This window comes from Camellia sinensis, chromosome 12 (genome assembly GCF_055761805.1).
Source record: "Camellia sinensis isolate YWXY chromosome 12, ASM5576180v1, whole genome shotgun sequence".
NCBI lineage: Eukaryota > Viridiplantae > Streptophyta > Magnoliopsida > Ericales > Theaceae > Camellia > Camellia sinensis.
Genome location: NC_138972.1, coordinates 143,361,158 through 143,388,313, shown reverse-complemented (window position 1 = coordinate 143,388,313; position 27,156 = coordinate 143,361,158). Strand labels below are relative to the sequence as shown.

General features: G+C 32.7%; 4 protein-coding genes and 2 long non-coding RNA genes across 7 annotated transcripts; 3 read left to right on the top strand and 3 right to left on the bottom strand.

Annotated features, from left to right (window-relative positions):
• Positions 1–380: 380 nt before the first annotated feature.
• On the bottom strand, positions 381–1,451 carry LOC114282242 (uncharacterized). The gene is made up of 2 exons (XR_003636174.2): positions 1,335–1,451; positions 381–629 (listed from the first exon to the last, which is right to left on the bottom strand). It is a non-coding gene; the product is annotated as an uncharacterized LOC114282242 (long non-coding RNA).
• A 303-nt stretch (positions 1,452–1,754) lies between these two features.
• On the bottom strand, positions 1,755–4,920 carry LOC145804289 (uncharacterized). The gene is made up of 4 exons (XR_014345920.1): positions 4,831–4,920; positions 4,546–4,620; positions 3,302–3,334; positions 1,755–2,373 (listed from the first exon to the last, which is right to left on the bottom strand). It is a non-coding gene; the product is annotated as an uncharacterized LOC145804289 (long non-coding RNA).
• A 50-nt stretch (positions 4,921–4,970) lies between these two features.
• On the bottom strand, positions 4,971–7,615 carry LOC114282221 (uncharacterized). Its single transcript, XM_082897338.1, has 8 exons — positions 7,540–7,615; positions 7,381–7,437; positions 7,208–7,269; positions 6,756–6,833; positions 5,712–5,793; positions 5,423–5,493; positions 5,070–5,161; positions 4,971–4,980 (listed from the first exon to the last, which is right to left on the bottom strand). Exons 1-8 carry the CDS (start codon positions 7,613–7,615, stop codon positions 4,971–4,973), a joined length of 528 nt encoding a protein of 175 aa, XP_082753464.1.
• Positions 7,616–9,775: 2,160 nt separating this feature from the next.
• On the top strand, positions 9,776–11,809 carry LOC114282243 (RING-H2 finger protein ATL54). The gene has a single exon (XM_028224883.2). It carries the CDS (start codon positions 9,898–9,900, stop codon positions 11,038–11,040), a length of 1,143 nt encoding a protein of 380 aa, XP_028080684.2. The 5' UTR covers positions 9,776–9,897; the 3' UTR covers positions 11,041–11,809.
• Positions 11,810–17,326: 5,517 nt separating this feature from the next.
• LOC114282259 (pentatricopeptide repeat-containing protein At5g09450, mitochondrial) lies at positions 17,327–20,584 on the top strand. 2 transcript variants are annotated; one of them, XM_082900056.1, is made up of 3 exons: positions 17,327–17,504; positions 17,591–17,879; positions 19,371–20,584. In XM_082900056.1, the coding sequence occupies exons 1-3, from the start codon at positions 17,470–17,472 to the stop codon at positions 20,256–20,258; spliced, it is 1,212 nt and encodes a 403-aa protein (XP_082756182.1). In that variant the 5' UTR covers positions 17,327–17,469; the 3' UTR covers positions 20,259–20,584. The 2 variants fall into 2 exon arrangements, with proteins under 2 accessions (XP_082756182.1, XP_082756181.1); XM_082900055.1 differs by having other exon boundaries at positions 17,380–17,504; positions 17,576–17,879.
• A 1,356-nt stretch (positions 20,585–21,940) lies between these two features.
• Positions 21,941–26,176, top strand: LOC114282260 (pentatricopeptide repeat-containing protein At5g09450, mitochondrial). The gene is made up of 3 exons (XM_082900057.1): positions 21,941–22,402; positions 22,500–22,797; positions 25,069–26,176. Exons 1-3 carry the CDS (start codon positions 22,368–22,370, stop codon positions 25,909–25,911), a joined length of 1,176 nt encoding a protein of 391 aa, XP_082756183.1. The 5' UTR covers positions 21,941–22,367; the 3' UTR covers positions 25,912–26,176.
• Positions 26,177–27,156: the final 980 nt, after the last annotated feature.

Genomic DNA, 27,156 nt, shown 5'->3' with positions numbered 1-27,156 from the left:
TTGACCCAAAACAGTGTCGTGTAACCGAGATCCAGAGACAACGTTTTTTGAAAATGTTGTGTATAATTAATCCGTCATGGCATTTTCCTAAACGCCACAAAAGAAGCGTTGCTATATCCCTTTTTTCCTGTAGTGACTATCACCACCACCAATATCTCGACCACCACCCACCACTGCCTCAACTAGGTTGGTGCCACCATCACCATTCCACCACCACTACCACCACCACTACTGTCATCAACCACCACCACTAATACAGTATACATTAGTTTCAAGAAACCCAAATGCAACAAAAAAATCCCTAACAAATTGAACAATATAAGAGAATATTTCATAATGTGTATGAGAGAGAGAGAGAGAGAGAGAGAGAGAGCACTTAATGTTCAACATGTAGATCAAACTTGAACAATATAAGACAACCAGTCACACAAGTACATGGACAAGGAATCACGACTGACAAAACAATCACCCCATACTTAGGTTTGAAACAATAAAAAAAAAATTAACAGTGTAAATATATATATGATCGACAATGCTTCTTATTAAACATTCATGATGATTCTTCCACCAAGGGCATGCCGAAAATGGTCTTTACAAAACATTTGAATCAACACTTGGTCGAAGTCGTCCTGTAAATATCAGATCAACTATCAACATAGATAATCGAAAATTTTAGACCATTATGCAAATGCTTAAAATGGAAGAAGCTCAACATGCCCAGGAAATGGGGGATACACAAGGTTTCAGATGCACTGATTAAGCCTAAAGCAGAGCACTATTGTCGCTTAATTACTTTCTCATACAAAATCTACAAAATCATCTATGAGAATCCAATATGTAAGATAATTAGGAAGTTGGCACAAGAAACGTGCACTTTTAGAAGAATGCAATCCCAGATTAAGAATCATATTCCAATCATGGTTGTTAGAATCTTACTATTCATGATTTGATTCGTATCCTTCACTACAAGTTTCGAGCAAAACGATTCAATTGGTGCAATTGAATCTTAAATTGAGTGAATCTTACAATTCAATTGTGATTCACTACGATAAAGCGACTATTCTATGTGCATAATGTATGAAATGACATCGTTTTCGCAATATAAAAAGAGATCCAATAATTATATTGATATATTTGATCTTATATGTTATATCTAATTTAATTATATTGATATTTATTACATTTTAAACACAATTGTGTCTTTTACATGTATATACATACATAAAATTATATATTATGCTATATAAACTGAATTTTACAATTCACTATTTCATGAAAACGATTATCGATACAATTCACAACTTGACAACAATGTCAATGATTCCAATTCATACCTCATCAAGGTCCTGGGCCGGTCATCCAACCTCTCAATACCTTCTTGTATAGTACCATCAATTATTAACCTATTGGCATTTCTCGACACAAAAGAATCCACTATCTCCTTGAGACCCTGCAGAAAGAAAAGTAAAGCCACATCAATTTTGACTGAAGTGTTTACATGTGTTTACATTCTCCAGAATTGTAAAGCTAATGTAAAGCTAACGAAATATTATGTTTTCAAAGATATAATCAAAAAGAGAATCAAAAGAAATGACGAACTATTTATTGTCAAATAATTATCTTGTCTAATGAAAATTGAGTAACAAACAATATTTAAAGAGTAAGAAAGAAACCATTAGGCTTGGAGGTTCAGAAGAATTGAGATAACTACGGGGCTTTCCAGAAAGCTTGAGTTGTTCTTGTAGGAAAAAAAAAAACAAAACAAAACAAAACAAAAAAACCATGAAATATTATAAAGAGCATCTATTTAGAAACTGGCCAGATGGAGAACCAAATCTCAATCATGAAGAAAATGTAAACACTGACACAAATTTTGAGGAAATTTATATGGAGATATGCCTAGTGAAAGACAGAGAACTTGGTCCACACCACAAAATAGACGTATGTTCTAGATTAATGATACAAAAATGATATTGCCATAGTTGTGGGTAAATTGATGTAAATTTGTTTAAAGACTACATAAAATTACATTAAAAGATAGCCACTATGCCCTCCTATCACTAAAAAGTATCCAAAATACAAATTTGTCGAGCTGCATGGAGTACCCACTTGGAAAAATTCTATGAAAAGTCAATTCAACTAAGAGGTTGGTGTAAATTTAACTCTTTTTTTCCTGAAAATGTAAATATATATTCATAAAAAGACCCAAATGGCCGCAACCTTTGTACAACAAAAATAAACCAAAGGAACCAAAAACAGTGTAAATTTAAAACTTGCATAAGCAATTGTGCAAACGTGAAGAACTTCCAGCATTTTTACTTTTCTTCCATCAACAAAGTTGCATAGGTACAACACACCAAGATTTGCAAGGTCCTGTTGCCAAATTATGTAAGAACATCCTCAGGCATACAAAAAAGAAAAGAACAAAAGATAAAAAAATAAAAACAATTAATAATCAATGCAATGGAAAATCATTGGGAAAAAAAAAAGGGAACCATAAGCATTGTTCGAGTTGTTTTAAGGTAATTTATGATCTCTAGACCCAACTATCTGATAGTTGGCTAAGAAATCAAAGAATCCACGGGAAGGTTTTGAAGCCCTAAACAGAAACAGTGCTCTATGTCTAGCACAGACTTTGTTGTCCCCAACTCAATCAATACCAAGCACTCTTACTTTTCGAGGACTAAATTGCACCAATTTAATTTGCTGCCACTCAGTTCCTTATTTATTTTCTTCCACCTCTTTATTTGTTCTATTACCTTTACTAAAGACAATCAACTCATCCAAAAAGGAAACACACATCTGCAAATAAATGTCTGCGCATGCGCAAGGAATAAAAATGATGGTCTCCTATTCAGAACAATGAATTAACATACAATAACAACATGAAATAATCGAAAGCATAATACTTGCCATATGCCATACTCCATCTGCGAATTTTTTTTCTTTATAGTTCTGTTTTAATGCCAAATTACAACATGTGCCAACCAACAATACCAATTTATAATTTCCAATTCCTACATATTTAATTATATCAATGGCTACAAAATATGGACACACACAAGGAATGCGGACACGATCACTGGGAGAGGGGATTTTAGATGCATTTATATTAAAAACAAAGTTGTTTCGATATCATCACACCTTTTATGAATTATGGTTTGGGCCTGTTTTGCATCATCTTTTAAACTATATTTTATTCTAAAAAGTAAAAAATGAAAATGACACAGAAAACATGATTGAAAAAATTGTTTCAATGAAAACATGGCAACAGTTGTGTTAAAGCTTCCCACTGTTTTACCTGTTTGTCTTCCAGTGAATATATCTTTCCATCCTACAAAAAAAATTAAATACATAAATAAGCAAATGAATGAATCAACAAGAAAGGAGTTCATATAATTTTTTTAAAATAACACACATGAAAACTTCCATGCCAAAATGTTTTACTAAAGCAATAAGACAACTTTGATACCAACTTCCAAACCAACGAAACCGTTCAAAATTACGCCAAGTTTGGTAAGTTGAAAAAAAGCTAAAAAGTCAAAAAGTTACTCAAAAAGTTAAAAAGTTATCACTATTTACCAAAAGTCAAAAAGTACGGCTGCACAACTCATAATCCTAATTTTCCCCTACACACTAATTTATACAATTTTTTAATACACATTTTTCCATAAAAAGTCAAAAAGTTAACCCAAACAATCATATTTTTTTCCTCAACTTTTTAGTCCAAAAAGTCAAAAAGTGCACTTATTTAGGACATCCCAAACAACCCCTACTTTGATTTAGTTGCTAAAAATTCATTCAGTATGTCAAGCTTAGTACTTCTAAACATGACAACGGTTGTTTCAATGAAAATTTTGAAAATTCAGAGTATTGCTTAGGTTTGCAATTCAAAGCAAACAGCTCTTCCAATGGAGTCATCAAAGGGTTATTTAGTGTTCCCCTAGATCCCAACATAAAACGGTGAGTAGTTCTACAGCCCTGATGTCAAATGAAGCTACGAATCAAATTTCTTGTTAGAAAATCCAATCCACACCAGCTAGAAAGCAACTATTCAATAAACATGGTTCACATTGTCGTAGTTAATTTTAGCCAATCATTACACTTAGCAGAATCAATAAAAAATTTCAGCACTGTTTCTAGGATCTAATTTTGTGCTGCAATTCAACTATAAGATGAGTTTATGTAGTTAATGTTATCTGAGAAGACAACCTTCTTCGAACATATCGAAAAAGAAACTTGTAACAATCAAAGAATACGATCATTTTTAAAGATGACATAATTCGACTAACATAATTTTCTCTAAGTTTCAATTGTTTATTCAATGTAAAAACCTTAGCTTTTATGAATTCATTCCTTTCAGTAAAATGTCTTACCCCTCTTTTAGCCTTCTCTTAATCAAATATCTTTATATTTAATGCAATTGTTTGTGGATGTTAAATGAGATGGTATAAAACTCACCAAAAACTAGAAACCTTATCCTGTAACAGCTATACTAAAATCACATAAGGTTTAAAATTTAAAAAAATTTGAGACAAAACTCACCAAGCTAGAAACAATTCTCTGTAGTGCGTCCAAGTCAAAGCCAATTTGAGAAAGATCACCACGAACATCAGTAACCTGTTACACAAGTTAGAACTTCTTTTTATGCTATTACTGGATCTTTTTTAAATCATAATCAGATTCATTGATTTGCCTCCTTATAATTCATCAAAGCTAACCCAAATTATTTCTCCCAGTCCCACTCAAAAAGTCAAAAGTCACATTTCAAATACTCTATTCTATGCTCTGCAGTATATCCTAAGGGAAATAACCCGTTTCTGAATGTACCTCATTCTTAATTAACTTTGATATTTCCACTTGCTCGTCGAGTTTTCCATCCAAGTTCTCAATTCACTGTGTCAAGTGCCTCTTTGTTGCCTGATCCAATATATATTAAATAACAATAAGGAAAAAACTGGATATGAACTCTATAAATGTCTATGAAATATAAGGATGTAAAATAGAAAAAACATACTCAAACTCAAACTCAAAAAAAAAAAAAAAAAAAAAGGAAATTGATGAGAAACTGAAACACACTCTCCAGATGTTTTGTCAAGTTTGAGACAGCATTTGCCATATTACGCTTTGTTACATACATAAGATCTGAGAAGGTAAGACCCTAAAAATGTATTAATTGAAAATTAGTTTCTTGCAAAAAAAAAATGCAAATTAATCACAGTATTGAAAAATAAAATATGTTGACAATGTGGTCCCCTTTTTGACAATGGCAATTACATTATAAAAAAAATTAAAAAATTAAAAAATAAGGGGAAAAAGAAAAATGCAACTAAAGAAATATTTAGCATATGAGGGAACAACCAAAGCTACAACTACAGATGCAATAATGGGAAACTTGGGTATCGTTAACCAATTGCCATACCTTCCACCACATGCATCCATAACACAATGCACCCACGGCAACAGCTGGCACTATAAGAGAGGTCATGTTACCTGGATAGAGATAGATAAAGGAGATGTAAAATCAACCAAAAATGCACCTCATCAGAAAACCAAAATGCAGTGTGTCAATATCCGCAAGGCAGATATACAAAACTTTGGTGACTTTGTAGATAATGAAATGAAAGAAAATATCATTATCTATCATATGAAAAAGACAAGCCAAAATAGAGTATTTTAACAAGATGTTCAAGTATTAGGAGAAGATATACCGATTTGGCCAGAATTTCCATTCAGCACAGTTATCTGTCTTGTTGAGGCCAGTTGCCGGACCTCCATCGCTAACCGATGCACCTTTATGATAATCATGCAAAAAAAGGAAGCCAAGAAAAATATATCTCAGTTACCACGAAAAAATGTCAAATTAGAGAAACATACCTCATATGCTTGAGATCTAATTCTGTCATGGCAACACTAGGAACATGATTTAAAATAGCAGTGATCTTTCAGTATTTTCCCCATTAAAATAACTTCCTGGTCCAAACAGTTAACACAGGATTTTCATGTTTCTATATGTTAACTAGTACGGGTCTGCCGCTTAATCCTACTCCAAAGCAGGTCTCTGTTTGAATTCCAATGCAAGGCACATGAGCTGAAGTCATGCCTCAATAAAAGTTCAGGGTAAATTTTATTTTATCCAACTAATGTTTTCATCAAGTACTATATTGAACAGACCTTAAAAGTCTTCTTTTTATGCAGTTTTCAATTGTTGAAAGAGTTACAAATACAAAAATGTTCACAAAAAATAGGCAACTTTATAAAATAACTTATTTGTAAAGAGTAATCGAAATTACTCCATCAAAAGTGTCCCGCCTCCTTACTTTTGCAACATATTCACCTTTGAACTTTTGTGAGAATGGAATAAGGAGGGGAGGGGAGGTGGAAGAGAGAGGGGTGAGCTGTATAACTTTTAATATACAGCCCGTAGTACTTTTAAATTTTCGCCATTTTTTCTCTAGATATATAATAAAATATAATAGTCCTCAAAAGTGTAGTGAAACCATTTAAATCTATTATTGATGTTGAGAAAGCTAAAGTAGTTGTTTGTTAGAAAGAAAGATTAGGCATTGGAAAAATATATTTCAAATGTTAACCAATGACTAGAAAACAAAATGATTTGACATATATATACACACACAATCTTTTTACATATATATAAATAAATAAATTGAAAAAATCGATGTAAATTTTACGGGAAAACAAACCAACCGAACCGGAACCTTGGTAAGACTTCTATTTTCCATGGATAAACTTACTTGAGAAGCGATGGCATGAGAAACATAAGAGTCGGACTCTGATGATTCCCCATTTTTTTCCATACCTTTCACCAGGGACTGCCAATAAAACACAATGAAACTATGTCCACAGGATAACCCAATTCACTAAATCCTAGTAATAAATTCCATACAAAAATAAGATAACCAATAAATCAAATTCCCTATAGCTTACAACCAAACAAATTTTTAGTTTTTCAAAAAAGTGGTTTTGAAAACAAACCGAATTCAATCATTAAAAAAAAAAAACACAAACCTAGATAGATATTTGTAGTAACATTGATTTTGTCTAAAACCTGGGATACATTCTACTTTCTATTTTATGCATTTTCTATCATGTAGTTTTGTGTTACGTAGCAACAATGGTAATAATCAACTGCCTAAACAAGGTGATTTGAGCTAAATTTGAGCAATACAACAAAAGATCAAATTACCTGAATTTCGCCCAATATATCAAAAAATTTACCCTTTTTAACCAGGATCGTACTAGTGTACCCTGCAAAGTATAAACAGATCGATATCAAAAGACAAGAGTGAGCTTAGTACCGAAATCGATTAAGCGAGTTTTGTGTGTATGTGTGTGTATCTGTGTGTGTAGATAGATTACTTGCTCCGACCAAGATCAAGATCTTGGAGAGGCCCATGCTAGTTTGCATCGCCAGCACTGGTGATCTCACCCCAACCCAACCCTAGCTAGGTCTTTTTCTCACTCCTCCGATGACACTACTGAATTCTCAAAGTGATTTTTATTCACTTTATACTCTACTTGGAACGGCGTTGTACTTTAGCAAAATGGCGGTGGTAGTGATTTGCTTAAATACTAGTTCTAGACGAGCCCACATCATCGTATTATTATTATTATTATTATTATTATTATTATTATTATTATTATTATTATTATTATTATTATAGTTGGGTACAACATAAATGACTAGGTTTAATTTTGATATTTCTAATTACACTATGAGTCAAAGGAACTTTATAGGTAGTAAAAATAAATAAATAATATTATAATGATTATATTTATATATGATATTAAATTTATTATATAATGTGTCATTACTGTATTGATAACAAACATAAATGATGGATCTCATTCAACTAATACAATTATGGCAGATGAGATAATAAATATAATATAATATATAAATATAATTATTATAACATTAATTACTAAAAATAATAAAATAACAATAATAATAAAAATAACAACAATGATTCATCCCACTAAAAATATCACCATTAATAGCACTAGTGCATTAAAAAAGTAAAAAAAAAAAAAAAAAAAAAAAAAAAAAAAAAAAAAAAACTACAACTCTAAGACCAAAATATCACATCATTAATAACGGGACCCACTGCCACCTAATTAGTGAGAGCACTAATTAGTGCTCCCAAGCATTTTTTTAAAAATAATCATGCTCATTACTCTTATTTTTTGCCCTTTTCTCGTTTTAGTACTAGCTAGACTAATAATAACAATTTAATACGTTGAAATCAATGCATTCATTACGCTAGATTGCGAATATATCCGGAATAAATGCAGAGTAGCCAACTCATTAAAATTTAAATATAACTTTAATTGAATTTACAAGATGAAACTCATTTAGCCTCCGTTTGGGAAGTGGGTTGGTTTTTTGACTTTTTGGTTTTTTTGGCTATTTTAGCCTGGGCTAAAAAGCTTGGTTTGGGAAGGACTTTTTGGCTTTTTGACTTTTTTGACTTTTTTTGTGAGAGAAGAGTGTAATGATTATGGGTTGGATGTGATGTTTTGTTTTTTGTGGCTAAAATAGCCTATTTTGTCTTTTGTGGCTAAAATAGCCAAAAAAGCCCCAAACTCTTCTTGCCAAACGAACCCTTAAATTTGTTTATAAAGTTGGATTAATTTAAACAAGTTTTAAATAGGTGTAATTGACATTATCATTTAGGATTGAATTTATCACCTCTACCTGCACTTAGGAGTTGTTTGGAATGATATAAATAAATATAATTTTTTATTTTTACAAAAAAATATGTAGAAAAGTAAAAAAGTGATATGATTAAAAAAAATAAAAAGATAAAATCAAAAGTGCTAATATAGATCATATCTTAGTATAAATTTCATTACAAATTCTGGTTTCGTTTGGAAAGTAAGTTGACTTTTTAACTTTTTAGCTTCCTCGTTTTGGAATGGAATTTTTAACTATTTTAAAAGAAAAATAAAATGATTAAAAATTAATATAATAATTTTTTTTAATCTTTTTATAATTATTTTAGTCCCAACCCATCCAAACCTACCATGCCAAACGGTTACTCTAGATATTTTGAGACTAAAAATTGTGGGTTCATTCAGTTTGACCTGGTTTGGAATTGTTGGGCCAGAGATAGGGCCCAATTTGTCCCAACTTGATTCTGAATTTTTAAATCGGTGAGGATGCTCATAATTCTCACTTTGTATTCAGCCCAATAGTTCTTATTTTGGAGATGAACCGAAACCCTCTTTTACGTAAACAATTACTTGGTTTTTTTTTTTTTTTTTGATCATGTAAACAATTACTTGTTTGTTACTAACAATTTATATTCTTTTGGTGCTAACATAACATGTGAAGGTTTTTTTTTAGATCGGCAACTTGTAAAGTTGCAAGTTGTGAAAACTTGAAAAAAAAAAACACTGATCTCTTAATTGTCAAAAAATCAGTTGTTTATTTAAATTATTTAAATTATTTTATCTCATAAGTTATATATAAAAATTATAACAAACAGTCTAACACAAATTCTTCTATTACAAACTTACAAACAATCCAATAAATTGATCAAACCAAATCATATACCTTTGTGAGAGGTGTTGTAAATGGAAGCCTGACTAACTTTTTTCGCAACTTGTTAATGTTATATAGTGGCATCCATTAACCGATCACAAAACAAGTTAGATGGGCCGGGGAGGGTCGGGCAATCCAAGTCTGCTATAATCGAACTTGATTCCAGAACAAAAGCAAACAGAAAGAACAGAACAAAACCTCCCTCATCTCCATTATCGCCCCCACCAACCTAATCAGCACACACAGTCTCTCTCTCTCTTCACCAGCTTCTCATCTCTCTCCCCCCCCCCCCCCCCCCCAAATCCATCCAAGGCCTCTCTCTGTCAATCATGGCCTATAATCATAGAAAGTTATCCTTAGATTCACCACCCAGTACAGGCATACCACCAATCTGTTCACAATTTTATTGCGACCCTTTACAAAACAAGAATGGTACCTGCCCAGACAAATGCATACCTATGTGTCGCTCCATCTGTCGCCACTCTCTATCACCACCACCGCCACCAGCAGACCCTCCCTGCCCCACACTTTCTTGCCCTCCAAACACCCCCAAAAAATTTCCTCTCAAATCCATCATTCCTCTTTCCATTCTCGCCGCCATTTTCCTCCTCCTCTGTTTCCATATAATCTACAAACACTACAAGAATAGGCAAAGGAACAGAACAATATCATCACCACCACCACCACCACAACAACAACGACTAGAGACCCATTATGATTTTCTTGATCATGGACCAGTGTTGGATCATCCGATTTGGTACATCCGAACCATTGGTTTGAACCCAGCCATCATCCACTCAATTCCAGTTTGTAAGTATAACAGAGTCAATGGAATTGTTGAAGGAACAGAGTGCTCTGTTTGCTTGAATGAGTTTCAAGAAGATGAGACTCTTAGATTATTGCCCAAATGTAACCATGCTTTTCACATACACTGTATTGATATCTGGCTCAGATCACACACCAATTGTCCCCTTTGTCGAGCCAGTATTGTCACTAACCCGGCCAGATTGCCAACGCAATTGCCGGAGCAGAGTGTTCAGAATTCGATTGTTTGGGAGGAAACCCAGGTTGTGATTCCAGAGGGTAGTGGTGAATTGAGGAGAGAAACAGAGGAAGGAGGTGAATTAGGGGTTGAAAGTGGAGAAAAGAGACATGAAATTGTGAAGCAAGAGGTGGGTGATGAGATTCGACCAACGAGGAGATCTGTGTCTGTAGATTTTTCGTCGGCTTCAGTATTCAGTGCTGCTATGGGTAATGCACAATCTGGAGAATATGATGGCAATGCAAATTCCCAAGTTGTGAAAGTGAAGGAATTTGATATGGGTAATGTTGCAAAGAATGTTGAGGTCAATCAAAGGTTGATGAGATCAATGGGTGATAACTCAATTGGGAGATCTTTGCAAAAAGGTCCTGCTTTGATGAAGAGATCAGTGTCCTGTTGTGAGAAGGCTTCGTTGAACCCGCACGGGTAGCCCAGTGGTAAAAGGGGCATTGTCTTGGGATGAACCGTAAATCCGGACATCTTAGATTCGATTACTATTGCACATAGTTTGCCAATAATTTCAGGTATCCGGAGGTGACTCTACTTTTGGAGAGGTTTCTCATAAAAAAAGAGGCAAATTTTATGAGGGTCATACTTACATTTTGTTGCTCATGTCATTTTGGTCCATATATCCTCTCTCAATTGGCTCAATTTTGATAATATTAGTTAGGATTTTGGATTTTAAAAAATGGTTACTCAGTTAGTTGAGATTTGCTGACTGAGTAGAGTAAGTTTATAATTTTGTCTTTAAAAAGCATGATACATTCTAGTTCAAAGACGTACTTTTAGAGTCCAAATTGAGTCGATCGAAATTATAAAAATTAAAATGACACAAAGGCCAAAGTATAAGAATTATTATTATAATTTGCCCAAAGAGAAAAGGGTCACTTCTTCCTTCATGAAGCTTTTCATACTGTTTTGGAATTAATTTTTTAGGTGAGATATCTAAAAATATAGATGTCTCAAGAACTCTCAACAAGACTCAAGAGTTTCAATAGGTTATTTTGTATACATTAATGTGCTGTAATAAAGTCTCAACACAAGAAAAGTGAGGCTGATCCAAAAATGGTAAAGCCATGGATGGTTTTGTTTGTGTTTGTGCAGTTTCAGGTTCCAAAAGAGGACCAAGAAACTGTAATTAACATATTTGTTCTGATACAATAATGATGATGATAATATTACCATGTTGAGTTTAGTAAGTTTTCCTGCGGTTTTGTACGTAGTGTCGTATGAAACTTGCTTTGATATGTGAAATACAAGGTGGATTGGGAATATTCTTTAAGAATTTGAATATGAAGTTTGTACATACAGTTGACAACCCAAAAATTAAATACAAAATTGAACACAAAATGTACATAAATGGATAAAATTTGTTTGTGAGGCTCACTTCTTAAAAATCCTATCTACTTATTTGTTTTCTATGTTTGTGTTTGGTTTTATGTTTTGTTTACTGTAGTTGTTAGTTGTCCTATAAGATTGTCACATACTCCATTCAAGAGGAAATTTGCTTAGTATTGTCTTTACTAAAATTGTAGTCAAAAAATCACAAAAAGATAAAATAGGCTAAAATAGCTAATAAGACAAAATATCACATCAAACCCATTATCATTCCACTTTTTCTCTCACAAACATCACATCCAACCACAAAAAAATCCAATTATCTTCCCAAACACAAACATTTTAGCCTACTAAAATAGTCAAAAACTAAAATAGCCTACTAAAATAGCCACTTCCCAAACGAGGCCTTTGTGTGTTATAATAAGAGGTGTGTTTTTGCATCTATATCACGTTTGGGAATTTTATCGAGCACTTGGCATGTTTATGAAAAAAGTGTGTTTCTAAACCTAAAAGTTTGGCATTCGATGAAATATGTGAAAGAAAATACTAGCTAAAAGTTCAGATGACGCAAATGCAAGTGGAGAGAGATAGATAGGAGAAGGTGACCACAAATCATGTTTGTTGTATTTTTCCATACTTTGGTCTAATGATTCTTTTTTCTTTTTTTTTTAAGTCACATTTTTAAACATTTGAATCAAATATCTGTCATCCTCAATGCTATTTTTTTCCCTTTAACCCATCTATCTAACATCTAACACATAAAGTAATTGATAACAATATCACATAATCATAGATTGCAAATTCATAAATTAAATCAGAAAAGTAGAATAAAATGAAAGGGTACTTACGTGTAGGTCCTAATAACTGAACTTATTATCTAATAGGTCTTATGAGAAAAATTTATCATAAAAAAAGTCACTAAGTAGACTTATTGTCTAATAGATCCTATGAAAAAAAATTGTCATAAAAAAAGTCACTAATTGTAAGTTTTAGTAACAATTAATAAAAATTATAATAAAAAAAAGTCACTAATTGTCAATTTTTAACGATATATATAAAAAATTGTCACAAAAAAATTATTTTTAGTGACAATTTTATCAAGACTTATTTTTTATGGGACTTGATAGGAATTAAGTCCAATTATTAGGACCTATTGGTAGTTTATCCTAAAATAAATGATAAGGTTATAAGTACAAGTAATATTAAGGGAGACTTATTTATAAGTTTTTTTTTCAGGCACTTATAGTAGGCTAAGTCCTGTGTAATTTCTTATAGAGTTTCAAGTCCTATTTAGATAGGAATGTATTCCACAAGATCCTACATAAACGTAACGTGACGTGACACTTACATAAACGTAATGTAACATGACACCTATATAAACGTAACGTAATGTGACACCTACATAAACGTAACGTAACGTGTCACGTTACGTTTCGCAAACTTAATGAGTTTTTATTTTTTTAATTTGAATGTGAAAATATTGCTGGTTTATGTTGGTGTCACATTACGTTTCATATAAATAAATTGAATGTTGCCATAAATAATAGGTGTCACGTTACGTTACGTTTATATAGATATGATCTATGGTAACATACAATTAGGTGTCACGTTACATTACGTTTATGCCGATATGATTTATGGTAATATTCAATTTCCTATATATGGTGTTACTATTATTTATGATATTAACAACTAATATTGAGGGTAAATGTGTCAATAAATATCCTAGGACTTATGAGAACATAAATTTTTTAGTAGGACCATATGTAGTATAAGTCTCCCTAATAGGACTTATAAATAATTTTCCATGATGTTTGTTAATGATCCTAATCATGGTTCTATCCATCAAGTTATATATAAATAAAATAGTGAAAATATTTGATGAAGAATATATTTTTTAATGCCAACTTTGTTAGTTTAAAATGTCAACCTATTGACTTAAAATAAAAAATAAAAAAATAAAAAAATAAAATAAAAAACTTTTGGTTGAATTCTTAAAAGTGACATAGGAAAAAGACAAATAAAAGAGAAACTAATTTATGTTAAATAAAAGGGAAAATTAGTCTAAGGTCCCTCTCCCACTTTTAATAATGGAAGAAATCCACAATATTATTTTATGATATCTAAGGTCTTTGAGAATATGAGTTGTATTTTGAGTTTGTGTGTTTTAGAATTATGATTTGAGTGTAGAAAATTTGTTTGGTTATGGTTTTTGAATAAAGTGTGGAATTGAGTGTAGAATTGAGTTTTGAAAGTTTGATTAACCAAACTCTTTTTAAAATTCAATTAAAAAAATTTATTATTAACAAAAAATAACATTAATCAATTTTTTAATTGAAAATACTACAAAGGAAATAATTTTTTTTCAAAATAAATATTCAAAAAATTTAAATTATAAATATTTAAATAATTTAAATAATCTAAAAAATTTAATAAGTAAAAAATTAAAATAAATATTCAAAAATTTTAATTCGTAAAAATTTAAATAATTTAAATATTTAAAAAATTAAAATAATTTAAAATTTTAATATTTTAAATTTAAAAACAACTCTACACTCAAATCGTAACCAAACACATAAAACAAAACTCAATTAAAAAATTATTTTTAAAACTCATAACCAAAAACATAACTCGAAACTCCATACTACTTTCACAACTCTACACTCAAATCGTAACCAAATACATAACAAAAAAATTAAAATATTTAAAAATATTTTTATAAAATAGAGTTTGAATTTATTTTTATAAAATATTTTAAAATTTAAAAAATTAAAATCGTAATATTTAAAAATATTCAAAAAATTAAAAAAATTAAAAAAATTGTAACATATTTAAATATTAAAATATTTAAAATCTTAACAAAATTAAAATATTTTTAAAATATTGATTTGAATGGAGTTTTGAAAAGAGTTTTGAATTATGTGTTTGGTTATGAGTTTTGAAAAGTAATGATTATGTTTTGAATTGAGTTTTGAGAAATGAGTGTAGAATTATAATTTGAAAACCCTAAACAAACACCACACTCAAAAGTGAGTGTGGAATTAGATTTTGAAAACTCCACCAAACGAAGGCTAAGTTTGGTCTCTCTCTTCTCACTCTCTGCTTCCTCTCTCGCTCTCTCGCTCTCCTACATCAATGGCAGCTGGGTTGGTATCCAACGGCCAGTCAACCGATTGGTCATCTGCTGATCGATCATTGATGAAATTACAACACACTCATTTAATCGCATCGACGATGGACAGCTTGAAACAATGCTTCTTCTCTTTCTCAGGTACCCCAAATTCCGTTTCAAACTGTTGAAGCTCTATTGAAACAAGTATTTATCCGGTGAAGATAACAATAGTGAGTCTAAATAGGTTTCTTTGTTTAAGAAGAGCACACAAAAGATAACAATAGAAGATTTGTCCGATGATGTGATTCGAGAGGCTGCCAAGAAGACAGAAGACTTCTCAAGTCGAGAGATAGCGAAACTAATAGCCAGTGTTCAAGCAGCCGTGTATGGACGCCCGGACTGTGTATTGGATTCCGAGCTATTCAAGGAAATAGTTGACAACAAGGTTGCAGAGCATCAAGAGCGAATAAAATTGGCATCTGAAGGCGGCCAATCAGTATAGCTGGGGAGTGAGTTTGTCAGGTTTTTTACTTGCAGGATAGAGGTTTTTTTGTTGGGTCCCCAATTTTGTTTTCCGTCACTACATTTTGTGTATTGAAGTTTCATCATGAAAAAACTTGATTCTATATTTGTGATTCCTTTGAAGAGGAACTAAATCATATGCCTTCGTCAAACCAGAGAATTTCTCTGGACTAACTCAGAGAAAATTCAATTCAAACTAGAGAATTTCTCTAGACCAATTTAGAGAAAATTCAGTTCAAACCAGAGAATTTCTTTGGACCAACCCAGAGAAAATTTAGTTCAAACCAGAGAATTTCTCCGAACCAACCCAGAGAAAATTCAGTTCAAACCAGAGAATTTCTGGACCAACCCAGAGAAAATTCAGACCAACCTAGAGAAAATTTAGTTCAAACCAGAGAATTTCTCTAGACCAACCTAGAGAAAATTCAGTTCAAACCAAAAAAAATTCAGTCTAAACCAAAGAATTTCTCTGGACCATGTAAACAAATCCATAGTGGTAACGCTGCAAATTCAAACAGGTGAAGAAATTAATTTGGGAAGCAATGCCCATAGCAATCTTGTGGATTTTATGGAAAACAAGGAATGAGCTGGTTTTGTTAAATTAAGCATCTGGTGTGGTGCGAGGTGAAGAAATTAGTTAGAAGTTCTTATGTTTGCATTTTGGATAAAATCAAAGGCATTGATTTTAACATTTAAGAATGGGTACTCTGTTATGAATTTCTATGCATTCACTTTGTCATGTCTGATTATAAGATTGATCACCTTCTACACTGTTGATGTGTGTTCATTCAAAGTGCAAATGAAGGCAAATGGTGTGTCATTTTGAGGGCTGCTGATATTGTCGGTTTTTTTTTTTTTTTTTTTTTTTATGTTAGTCCATAGATCCAGAGAAATTTGAATGTTCAAAGTCTTGAATCCAGAAAAATTCTTTGGAAGCCCTGGAAAAAATTTCTCTGGGCTGGAATTTCTCTGGACTGAAATTTCTCTGGTTCAATGTTGAGGGACTTTAGACATTATGAAAATATTAAATGTACTTTTTACTATAAAATTTTAATATCAGGAACCCTAAAAAAAAGCCCATAAATAAAATCAAATTATAAACATTTTCAGGCATGGCTATAAAGCATGAACAGGGCTACAGTTAATTACTTATAAACTCGTTTGGGATTTTCGTTAAATAAATTAATTAATTAAATACTTTAAACCTTTATTAAATTTTAAGATTGATTCAAATTTATTTTTTAACAAAAATCAAATAAACTTTGAATGATAAAAGTTTAACTTGTCTTTATTTTAAATACACATTTAACATGAATTTTTATTTGAACATCATAAAATTTTTTGGTACATATTTTTTCGTTTTAGCATCAATTATCAAAACAAAAATTATATTTGAATATATTAATCAAGGAACAAAATTTCATATTTAATATCTGAAAATTCATTTTTGTTTATTAGTTAATATATAAATAATTAATTTTTATTCGATAATTAATATAAGGGTAAATTACACTAACTTCCTTTGAGATTTAAAAAAAATATATAACAAGTTTTAAAATATTAATATAATTAGACTAACTTCAATTTTAATGAGGTTAAATAAATCAAAATTAATATAAGTGGCATGAAAACACTACGATAAATAATTTAAATGTATATTTTAATATAAAAAAGATGATAATATTATTTTTTATTTATAAGATACAATTAATGAATTTATGATGATAACATAACCAAATGATATATGAATTAAAATCTTAATAATTTTATCAAACTTCTGTGAAGTTTTTGTATTTTTCTGAGACCCGAGGGGAGGCGAGTGTAATTTACTCTTAGTATAACAAACGAAACGAAATCGGGCTTGAACTTGATCGAACACCTGCTACAATGGCGGCTCGCTCGATCTTCCTCGCTCTCACTCGGTATGCATACTCCAAAATCTCTCTCCCTCTCTCTCTCTCTCTCTCTCTCTCTCTAAGCTGAGTGAACATAGGTCCTTTTTTTGCAGAAATTGTAGAGGCCAAAGGACTCTCTCCAGATCTCTCTCCTCATCAAACGCATCGAGAAACGAAGTTGTTGTCGAAGAGTCTCATACTTCTCAGGATGAAGAACATCAAGATGGAAATGGCGAAGACGATGATCTCAAGAGCAGAATATTCAGGCTCAGACTCCCCAAACGCAGCGCCTCCAACGTCCTCCAAAAATGGGTCTCCGAAGGCCGCAAAATTACCACCTCTGACCTCCGACGCATCTCCGGTGACCTCCGCAAGTCTCGGCGCTACAAGCACGCCCTCGAGGTCTCTTTCTCTCTCCCGCAATTTAAATTTCTGTTTGGTTGCTGAGAAAATGAAGAGAGAACATAAAAAAGATATTATTTTTCCCCCTCTTTGCTGTCTCCAATTGGAAGACTGGGTCTCTTTGTTTTGACCTGTATATTGCTTTGTGCATTTGAATTTTGGTTTCTTGATCAACTATGATTGAAGGTGTGATGAGAGAATTAACAATTTTGTAGACAAAAAATTGTGCTAGGGTTTGAGTTTCATTGTGTTTTGGTTGAGGTAGAGACGACAATTTCTGGGGTTATTAAGAATTGATGAGATGGGAGAGTGCAAAAAGAATGCTACTAATCTCTATCAATGAACACAATGATGATTAGTTTTAGTTACTGAATGCTAAAGGGAAGGGATGCTCCAAAGGAAAAGTAGATGACTGGAATTTGGTCAGGGTGAAGAATTTGGTCAGGGAAGGGATGCTCCAAAGGAAAAGTAGATGTCGAGGATGAACTTATAACACTGTGCAATACACCTTAGCTGGGGAGGCATATTTTGGATTGGAGCGGGACAAACCCGTCAGACTGGCTTTTGGGGTGGGCTATAACAGACTACACCTCTAGATGAGGGTTGGGCTGCGTGTCTGATATTGTATCAGAGTCGAGGTTGTTGCCAGCTTTGAGGTGGGATGTTGGCATCCCACATCGGTTGTGGATGATATCCAGAATAGACTAGTAAGATGCTGCAGAACACCTCAACTGGGGAGGCACCTTTTGGGTTGGAGCCCAATGGGACAAACCTGTGAGGCCGACTGTTATGTTGGGCCCTGGGCTGTGCGTCTAACAGGTTGGATTTGCTCAAACAGAAAACTCACCTAATTAGGCAAAATGGGGAACGTGCCTTGTAATCCATTAACTTGACGACAGGCATGTTGTTAGTATTTTTGAAGATTGTTATTTTATTTTGTTTTATGGAGAGGCTCATCTTTTTCTCTCTAAAGGTTCTATCACACATGCTTAGGAGAAAGGTCTAATTTTTCTTATTTGACCTTTCATTTTTTTCCCTTTTTTCTCCATTGTAAATTACATCTTAGAAAGCAATGAAAACCTTTCTCTGCTTTCTCTATTTGTGTATGCTGAATGCAGTGTAAAAGAAAGTTTTAAAGGTCAAAATGAGCATGTTGGGAATTGAAATGAACATAGGTAGGATGATGAAGACCAAGTGCTCAACTATTTATCCTGATTGATGTCTAAATTCACATTTAAAAGTGGCCTGTAAAAAGATACTGCAATCTGAAGAAACTTTTCGAACTATTTCTGTTTATTTCCCAGCAAATTTAGAACTCATGGATGTCTTAGTACTGTTCGCATTTACTGTTTGAATTGCTTAACAGTGCTTCATTTAATTATTTGCAATCAATTGAAGCATTTGTTTGACAACAAAATTTCTTACCACTTCTCGTTACGTATTTGTTAAAGAAGTGTTACATACTGTTGTGTAACTAGTATGAGCTTTCAGATATCAGAGTGGATGGTTAGTCACGGAGAGTTTGAATTATCGGACTCCGACTATGCAGTGCGCATTGACTTGATGACCAAAGTGTTTGGTGTTGATGCTGCCGAGCGATACTTTGAAGGTCTACCTCCCACTGCAAAAACTAGCGAAACCTACACCGCTCTGCTTCACTCTTATGCTGGGGCAAAACTTATTGAAAATGCTGAGGATCTTTATGAGAGAGCAAAAGAAGCTAACCTGTCTTTGAGTGCTGTCACATACAACGAGATAATGACATTGTACATGTCAGTTGGGCAGGTCGAGAAGGTTCCTTCTGTTATTGAAGAACTGAAACGACAAAACGTCGCCCCAGATTTGTTCACTTACAATCTGTGGATAAGTTCATGTGCCGCCACCATGGATATTGACAAAGTTAGAACGATTCTTGATGAAATGACTCGCAACTCTGGCTCTAATGAATGTTGGGTAAGATATGCAAACGTAGCAAACATATATATTACCTCGGGCAACCTCATGAATGTAGAGTCCAACTCTCTGGTTGAAAATGAAAAGGGTATTACACAGAGAGAATGGGTAACTTATGATTTTCTAATTATCCTCTATACCGGTTTGGGAGATAAAGATAAAGTTGATCAAATCTGGAAATCTTTGAGGATGACGAAACAGAAAATGACAAGTAGGAATTATGCGTGTATTCTTTCTTCGTATCTCATTCTTGGGCATTCAGGAGAGGCAGGAGAAGTTATTGACCAATGGAAACAATCTGCTTCCACAGAGTTTGACGTCTCTACCTGCAACAGGCTGTTAAAAGTGTTTTCAGATGCTGGGTTGATGGAAACAGGCAAAACGTTTCGCATGCTTCTGACTGAGAAGGGCTGCGATATCATATAGATGAGTCAAAGCAAGGGCAGGCCTGTGTTTCAGTTGATCCAAGAACGATGAGAAAATAATTTGGGCTTGCAGCTTGGAATTGCTGTTCCCTGCTTCTTGTATCCATGATCCTGGATTCTATAATTCAGGACTTAGATTTTGATTGTTTTCCGTTTTTGTTTTGTTGTTCGACTTCTTGTCTGCGCTTCTTTTAACAGCTAATGAGCTGTTATGTCATATCAAAAAGGATCTAGCTTCTTAGTGAAATCTATACTGATGCAGGAAAAAATGAGATTAATAGAATGCCTCACTGATTAGAATGAGGTATGTTTTTGTGTTAGTGTTCATTGATTTGCAGTATATGGATCCCTTTTCCGTATCCTTTCATGTGCTTTTCTCTCTTTCCTTTGTTACTGTAAACTCTGCCTAAAGTCGCCCCAAAGATTGGATGGACTTCTACTGCCCTAGGCCAATCTGGTTATCCACATGTTGGCCCGTTTGAAGTCACACCCAAGCCCACGAGCGACCCATTCCAAGTCACGCCCAAGTCCAACAAGTCTCGAATTGTTCGAGCCCAACTGGGCTTCCAAATTCTTTGGACTGGTGTAACTGTGGCCAGCCTAATATCTACCCATCAACTATTATAAAGAGGTTTTAAATACAAATTTCCCATAAATGGACTAACACTACACAATAAATTAAAAGAGTCATTGTTGAGACGTTCTATAATTACACCAATGAGTTATTGGAGTTTTGGCTATTAAAATTATATCCAATATACCTATTCTGTACAGAAAAAAAAAAATTAAAAATAACAAGAAAATTTCTCAAAATTCCTTTTCTATGCGAATCCACTAATATAGGTATAGGAAAAGCTTGAGCTAAAAGGCTTCGCCAAGTATTTATTATTTTGAAGAAATATTATTGGAATATTTGGAAGAACACTAAAGTATATATTTCACCGTATAAAATCCAATTTGGTACACACCAAAAAGGAAGAAAAAAAAAAATTAAAAATGAAGGAGACTAACAACTAGATTACAAATTCATTTTGAAGTTTCCTGTTATTCTCCTTCATTGAATTTGAAGTAATCTAGTTGTTAGGATTACAACTAGATTTAAGGAGAATAACAACTAGATTGCAAATTCAACTTAAATTGAAGTAATCAACAACAATATCACGTAATGATAATGATCATGGCCATGGTTCTATCCAATCAAGTGTGGTATATCTCAACCAGTACCAAGTACATATAGATGTGGTAAAATATATAAGAAATTAAATAAAATAATAAAATATATTTGATAAAGAATACTGTTTTTAATGGGAAAAAAAAAAAAACTAATCATAAACGGGTCTCAACTTTGTTTGTTTAAACAAAAATGTTTGGGATCCTTTTTGGGAATGAACCTTACACATCTAAAGTGATTGTAACCCTCTATGTACGTGTAGAGCTCACTCATATATATGTAAGATTTATACCTTAAGGCCATGTTTGTTTGGGCGGACTGGATTAGCATTCCCATGACTAATAGTCCTAGGGGTACAAATCCATTGGATTATGTATCCTATCTTAACTAATAGTCAAGTTTAAAATAATTAGTCCGTACTTTAATTGTTTAATCAAACATTGGATTAGTAATTTTATTGGACTATTAGTCCAATCCCAAGCTCATGTCCACCCAAACAAACATGACCTAAGTAGTCTAGATTTGTGTGTCTTGTGGAGATCGAGGCTTTAATCATTGCTCTTGTTTAAAATGTCAATCTATTGACTTTAAAAAAAAAAAAAAATTGTTGAATTATTAAAAATGACTTAAGAAGCTCCTTAATTTAATAGTGGTGTATTTAAAAAAAAAAAAAAAATTCTTTGTCGGAGTCTGTGCACTCATGAAAGTCAATCGGATTTTGATCCGAGCACTTTGATACCAATTCCCCCTCCCAAAAAAAAAAAAAAAAAAACAACAAACAACGGAAAAGATAAAATTAATTTATGTTAAACAAAGTTAAATTATAAGCATTTTCAGGCATGACTATAAAGTATGAATAGGGCAATGGTTAATTACTTAATTTACCTTTAATATAACAAACGAAACGAAAGCGGGCTTGAACTTGATCGAACACCTGCAATGGCGGCTCGCTCGATCTTCCTCGCTCTCACTAGGTGTGCATGCTCTCAAACCCTAAAAGTCTCTCTCTCTCTCTCTCTCTCTCTCTCTCTCTCTCTCGTGAGTGAAACTAGTTACTTTTTTTTTGTGCAGAAATTGCAGAGGCCAAAGGAGTCTCCCCAGATTTCTCTCCTCATCAAGCGCATGGAGAAGCGAAGTTATTGTGAAAGAGTCTCCTTCTTCTCTGAATAAAAAAGCTCAACATTATAATGGCGAACACGATGATCTCAAGAGCGGAATATCCAGTCTTTATTTACCCAGATTCGGCACCTCCAACATCCTCCAGAAATGGGTCTCCGAAGGCCGCAAACTTACCTCCTCCAATCTCTTCCGACGCTTCAGAGATCGCCTCCACAGGAGGGCGCCTTACCGCTACCAACACGCCTTCGAGGTCTCTTTCTATCTCTAGCAATTAAATTTCTGTTTGGTTGCTAAGAAAATGAAGAGAAAACATTTAAGGAAAAAAAAAAAGGAAGTACTTTTTTTCCCTCTTCTCCATGTTAAATACTAACAATTTTTTTGGTATCACATCTGTTATGGAATTCAATTGTAATAAATCAATTCAAAATGATAATCTAATTTCAATTTATAACTTCACATATAAGAATCAGAAATTGTTTCTACACATTGAACTGATAAAAATATTCATAAATCTCAAATAGCAACCTTCAAAAATAAAGTCCAAATAATGAGTTTTATATTCCAGTGTAGCATAAGCAAAGAATCTAAAAAGATTTGCTAAAACTTAAGTCCAAATAGCAAATTTTATAATTTGATCCACGCTAAAATGACACATGTATAGCAAACTTTCAATAAAAGAATATTACTGAATTAGTATTATAATTGGTAAACGTTTCGCCTTATCAGATTTCAATACTTTTTTTGAGTGGATGAATGAATATTTTGATACAAAATAGTAATCATCCTAGCTAGCCAAAAATAAAACATTAATCATTCAATTTAGAATGAGAGCCAACCATCAACACACATAGAGTGTATTAACATCTCATATGTTCTTAAACTTTTTTGGATAAATAAGTCATATTATAACCAAAAAAAGAAGAAGATATACAATGAAATTTAATACACATCTTTTTGTTGGGAGAGCAAACATAAACAAAAACAAACTACTCCCTCAAAAGAAACAAACTAAGCCTATAGAAGATAAACACAACATACACAACAGAGGATTCAAAATTTCCCTGTAGCACTCTTCAAGTAATGAAGTTTCGCTTTGAGAGTAAGATATTTTCAGTCCTTGGATTGAATCAATCTAATGATTCACATTTTATGTATCAAAAAAAAAAAAAAAAATCTAATGATCCACATTTTGACACATAGACAAATGTCCCATCCCCAATTCAAAAACACCCTTATTTTGTTATATAGATAGTTACTTACTATATTTAACGCGAAGGTACAACTTGAGTTGTACGCCAAAAGGGGCGGCTTGGGTAGTTTGTTAAGGGGACGACTTGGATGGTGCGTCAATGAGAGCAACTTAGATGGTCTGCATGGTGTAACCATCCCCACTATGATATAGGTATAATATAATATAGTAACTATATATTAGGGCTATTATATATATCCTATTATATTTATTATCATATTTAAGATTATCATACTTAGGTTTATCTTCTTCTATATAAAGGAGTCTTATATACATTATTATTTAATTATTCAACATAATATTAAATATACACATCATGTAATATTCTATTTATTTCTTTTAAATATTGTAATACTCCAATTGGAAGAACGGGTCTCTTTATTTTGACCTATATATTGCTTATGTATGTGTATTTTAGTTTCGTGGTCAACTATGATTGAAGGTGTGATAAGAGAATTGGTTAAATTTTGAGTTTCATTGTGTTTTAGTTTGAGGTAGATAGAAGACTGACCATCTCTAGCCCTTGACCAATTTTGTTTGATTTAATATGAACTACTTCAATACTTAAATCAAAATCTTTTTAAAACTTCCCTTTATATCCCAAATTTGATAGGAATTTTTTTTTTATCTCCAATGCTTCATCTTTTCTAATATTCATCAAAATGAGATCTGATGAGTTATCAATTTGATGAAAAAAATGACTCTTCTGATTTGATGAACATTTGATGAAATAATTGAAGATGATTTTTGAGTACTTTTTTATCAAATTTAAACCTTTCTCTGTTTTCTCTATTAGTGTATGCTGAATGCAGCGTAAAAGAAATATGTTCGATTCCTGCTGCCAACTTGCCAAACACGTTTTAAAGGTCAAAATGAGCATATGTTGGGGGTTGAAATGAACATAGGTGGCATCATAGAGACCAACTGCTTAACTATTTATTCTGATTGATGTCTAAATTCACATTTAAAAGTGGCCTCCTGTTAGATTTATCAAAAAAAAATAAAATAAAGTGGCCTCCTGTTAGAAGATACTGCTATCTGAAGAAACTTTTCCAACTATTTATTGTTATTTCTCAGCATGTTTAGATTAGAACTCATGGATGACTTATTAGTACTGTTAACATTGACTGTTTGAATTGCTTAACAGTGCTTCATTTCGTAATTTGCAATCAATTGAAGCATTTATTTGACAACAAAATTTCTTACCACTTCTCATTACGTATTTGTTAAAGAAGTGGTATATACTGTTGTGTAACTAGTATGAGCTTTCAGATATCAGAGTGGATGGTTAGTCATGAAGAGTTTGAATTATCGGACTCCGACTGTGAAGTCCACATTGCCTTGATGGCCAAAGTGGTTGGTTATGAGGTTACTGGGCAGTACTTACTAGGTCTACCTGACACTGGAAAAACTACAGAAACCTACAAGGCTCTGGTTCTCATTTATTATTGGGCTAGAAGACTTAAATATATTGACACGATTTGGGAGAGATGTAAAGGGATGGATGCCGGGATGGATGCCAATAGTAATAGGCTTCCTAAAGCTGTTGATAAAGCTATTCAAAAAATCAAACTACGAAACGGTGCCCTGAATTTGTTCACTTACAATCTGTGGATATGTTCATATGTATCAACCAATAACATTGACACAGTTAGAACGATTCTTGATGAAATGACTCACGACTCTGGCTCTAATAAATGCAAGGTAAGATATGCAAACCTAGCAAACATATGTATTACCTTGGGTAACTTAATGAATGCGGAGTCCTCCAACACTCATGAACCTATCTCTCTTGGCTGGGTAACTTATGATTTACCAATTATCTTGTATACCGGTTTGGGAGACAAACACAAAGTTGATAAAATCTGGAATTTGAGCATGTCAGCACAGGAAATAACATATAGGAATTACGGGTGTATTCTGTCTTCGTATCTCATGCTTGGTTATTTGAGAGAGGCCGGTGAAGTTATTGATCAATGGAAACAAGCTTCTGCCGCAGAGTTAGTCATCTCTGACTGCAACAGGCTGTTAAAAGCATTTTCAGACGTTGGGTTGATGGAAACAGCTGAAACATTTCACTCGCTTCTGACTGAGAAGGGCTGCAATATCATATAGATGAGTCAAAGCAAGGGCAGGCCCGTGTTTCAGGTGATCCGAGAACGATTATCTGAGAGAAAATAAGTTGGGCTTGCTGCTCAGAGTTGCTGTTCTCTGCTTCTTGTATCCATGATCCTGGATTTTAGTTTTATCAAACCCATGGCTCCATTTGATGTTTCCACAAACTTTTGTCTCACTTGGCATTGCATCTTACATGTTAAAATCAAGTTTGACAGTAGATTAATATCATATTGCCAATAAATAATGACCTTGTTTGTTTTAATTTATTTATTTTTCATTTTGCACAGGTTGTGTATATATAATTTGTAGTCGAGTCATTTCTTAAATATAAAGGGTTATTCTCATAAACCTGGTGGATAAGTATGGACCCAGAAAGAATAAGAGGGGCATCCTTCTACAATTGAAAGAAAACAATAGTATACCAATATTAGTTATTGATTATTTTCAAATTATATAATTTTGTCCTTGTAAATTTATTAAATAAATTTTAAATAGTCGGTCCTCTATACAAGTTTGCCTTCTATGTAACAAAAGAAATTAATTACTCATACTTATTGTCCATTACATCTTAATTAATCTGCAGTGATTAGAAGAAGAATCATAAATTCTTTAAGATTTTAATATTAATTCTATTATAGATATTGAACACAACTATAGATCATCATTTTAAAAAGTATATATATATTTTTTATGCTTGTTACATTTTGAAAGTCAACATGGATATGTATAAAATAAAATTTTAAAAATTATTCACCATGTTATTTTTTACATTTTATTATATATTTATTTGTATTTATAAATATTGGTAAGTGAAGTGGGGCCTAACCTAACTAATTCAAGTCGTGTATTTATCACATGATTTTATTCCTTCTTCAAAAGTAGACTAAAAGGACCCAACAATTGCACGTGTGGTTCGAGCTGGGATGTCTGTTTGGTAACTCTCTGCATTTTGTAAAAAATAAACCCAAAACAAAAACAAACTTCACCACCCAAACAGGCCGCATAATCCCCATATTGGCCTCATATCTTTAACCATCATATCTCAATTCTATACATTATCCATCTTATCTCAATCTCAATGCATTATCACATTGAAGATTGGAGAAATTATTTTAATTTTTACTGTGAATTTTTTGCACATAAAAATTTGTATTATATTCTATGTGTTTGTAATTATTTTTCTATTTTCATAATATATACCATCTACCTATGTCTTGGACTTAAGAATTTTCCGATGTTGTC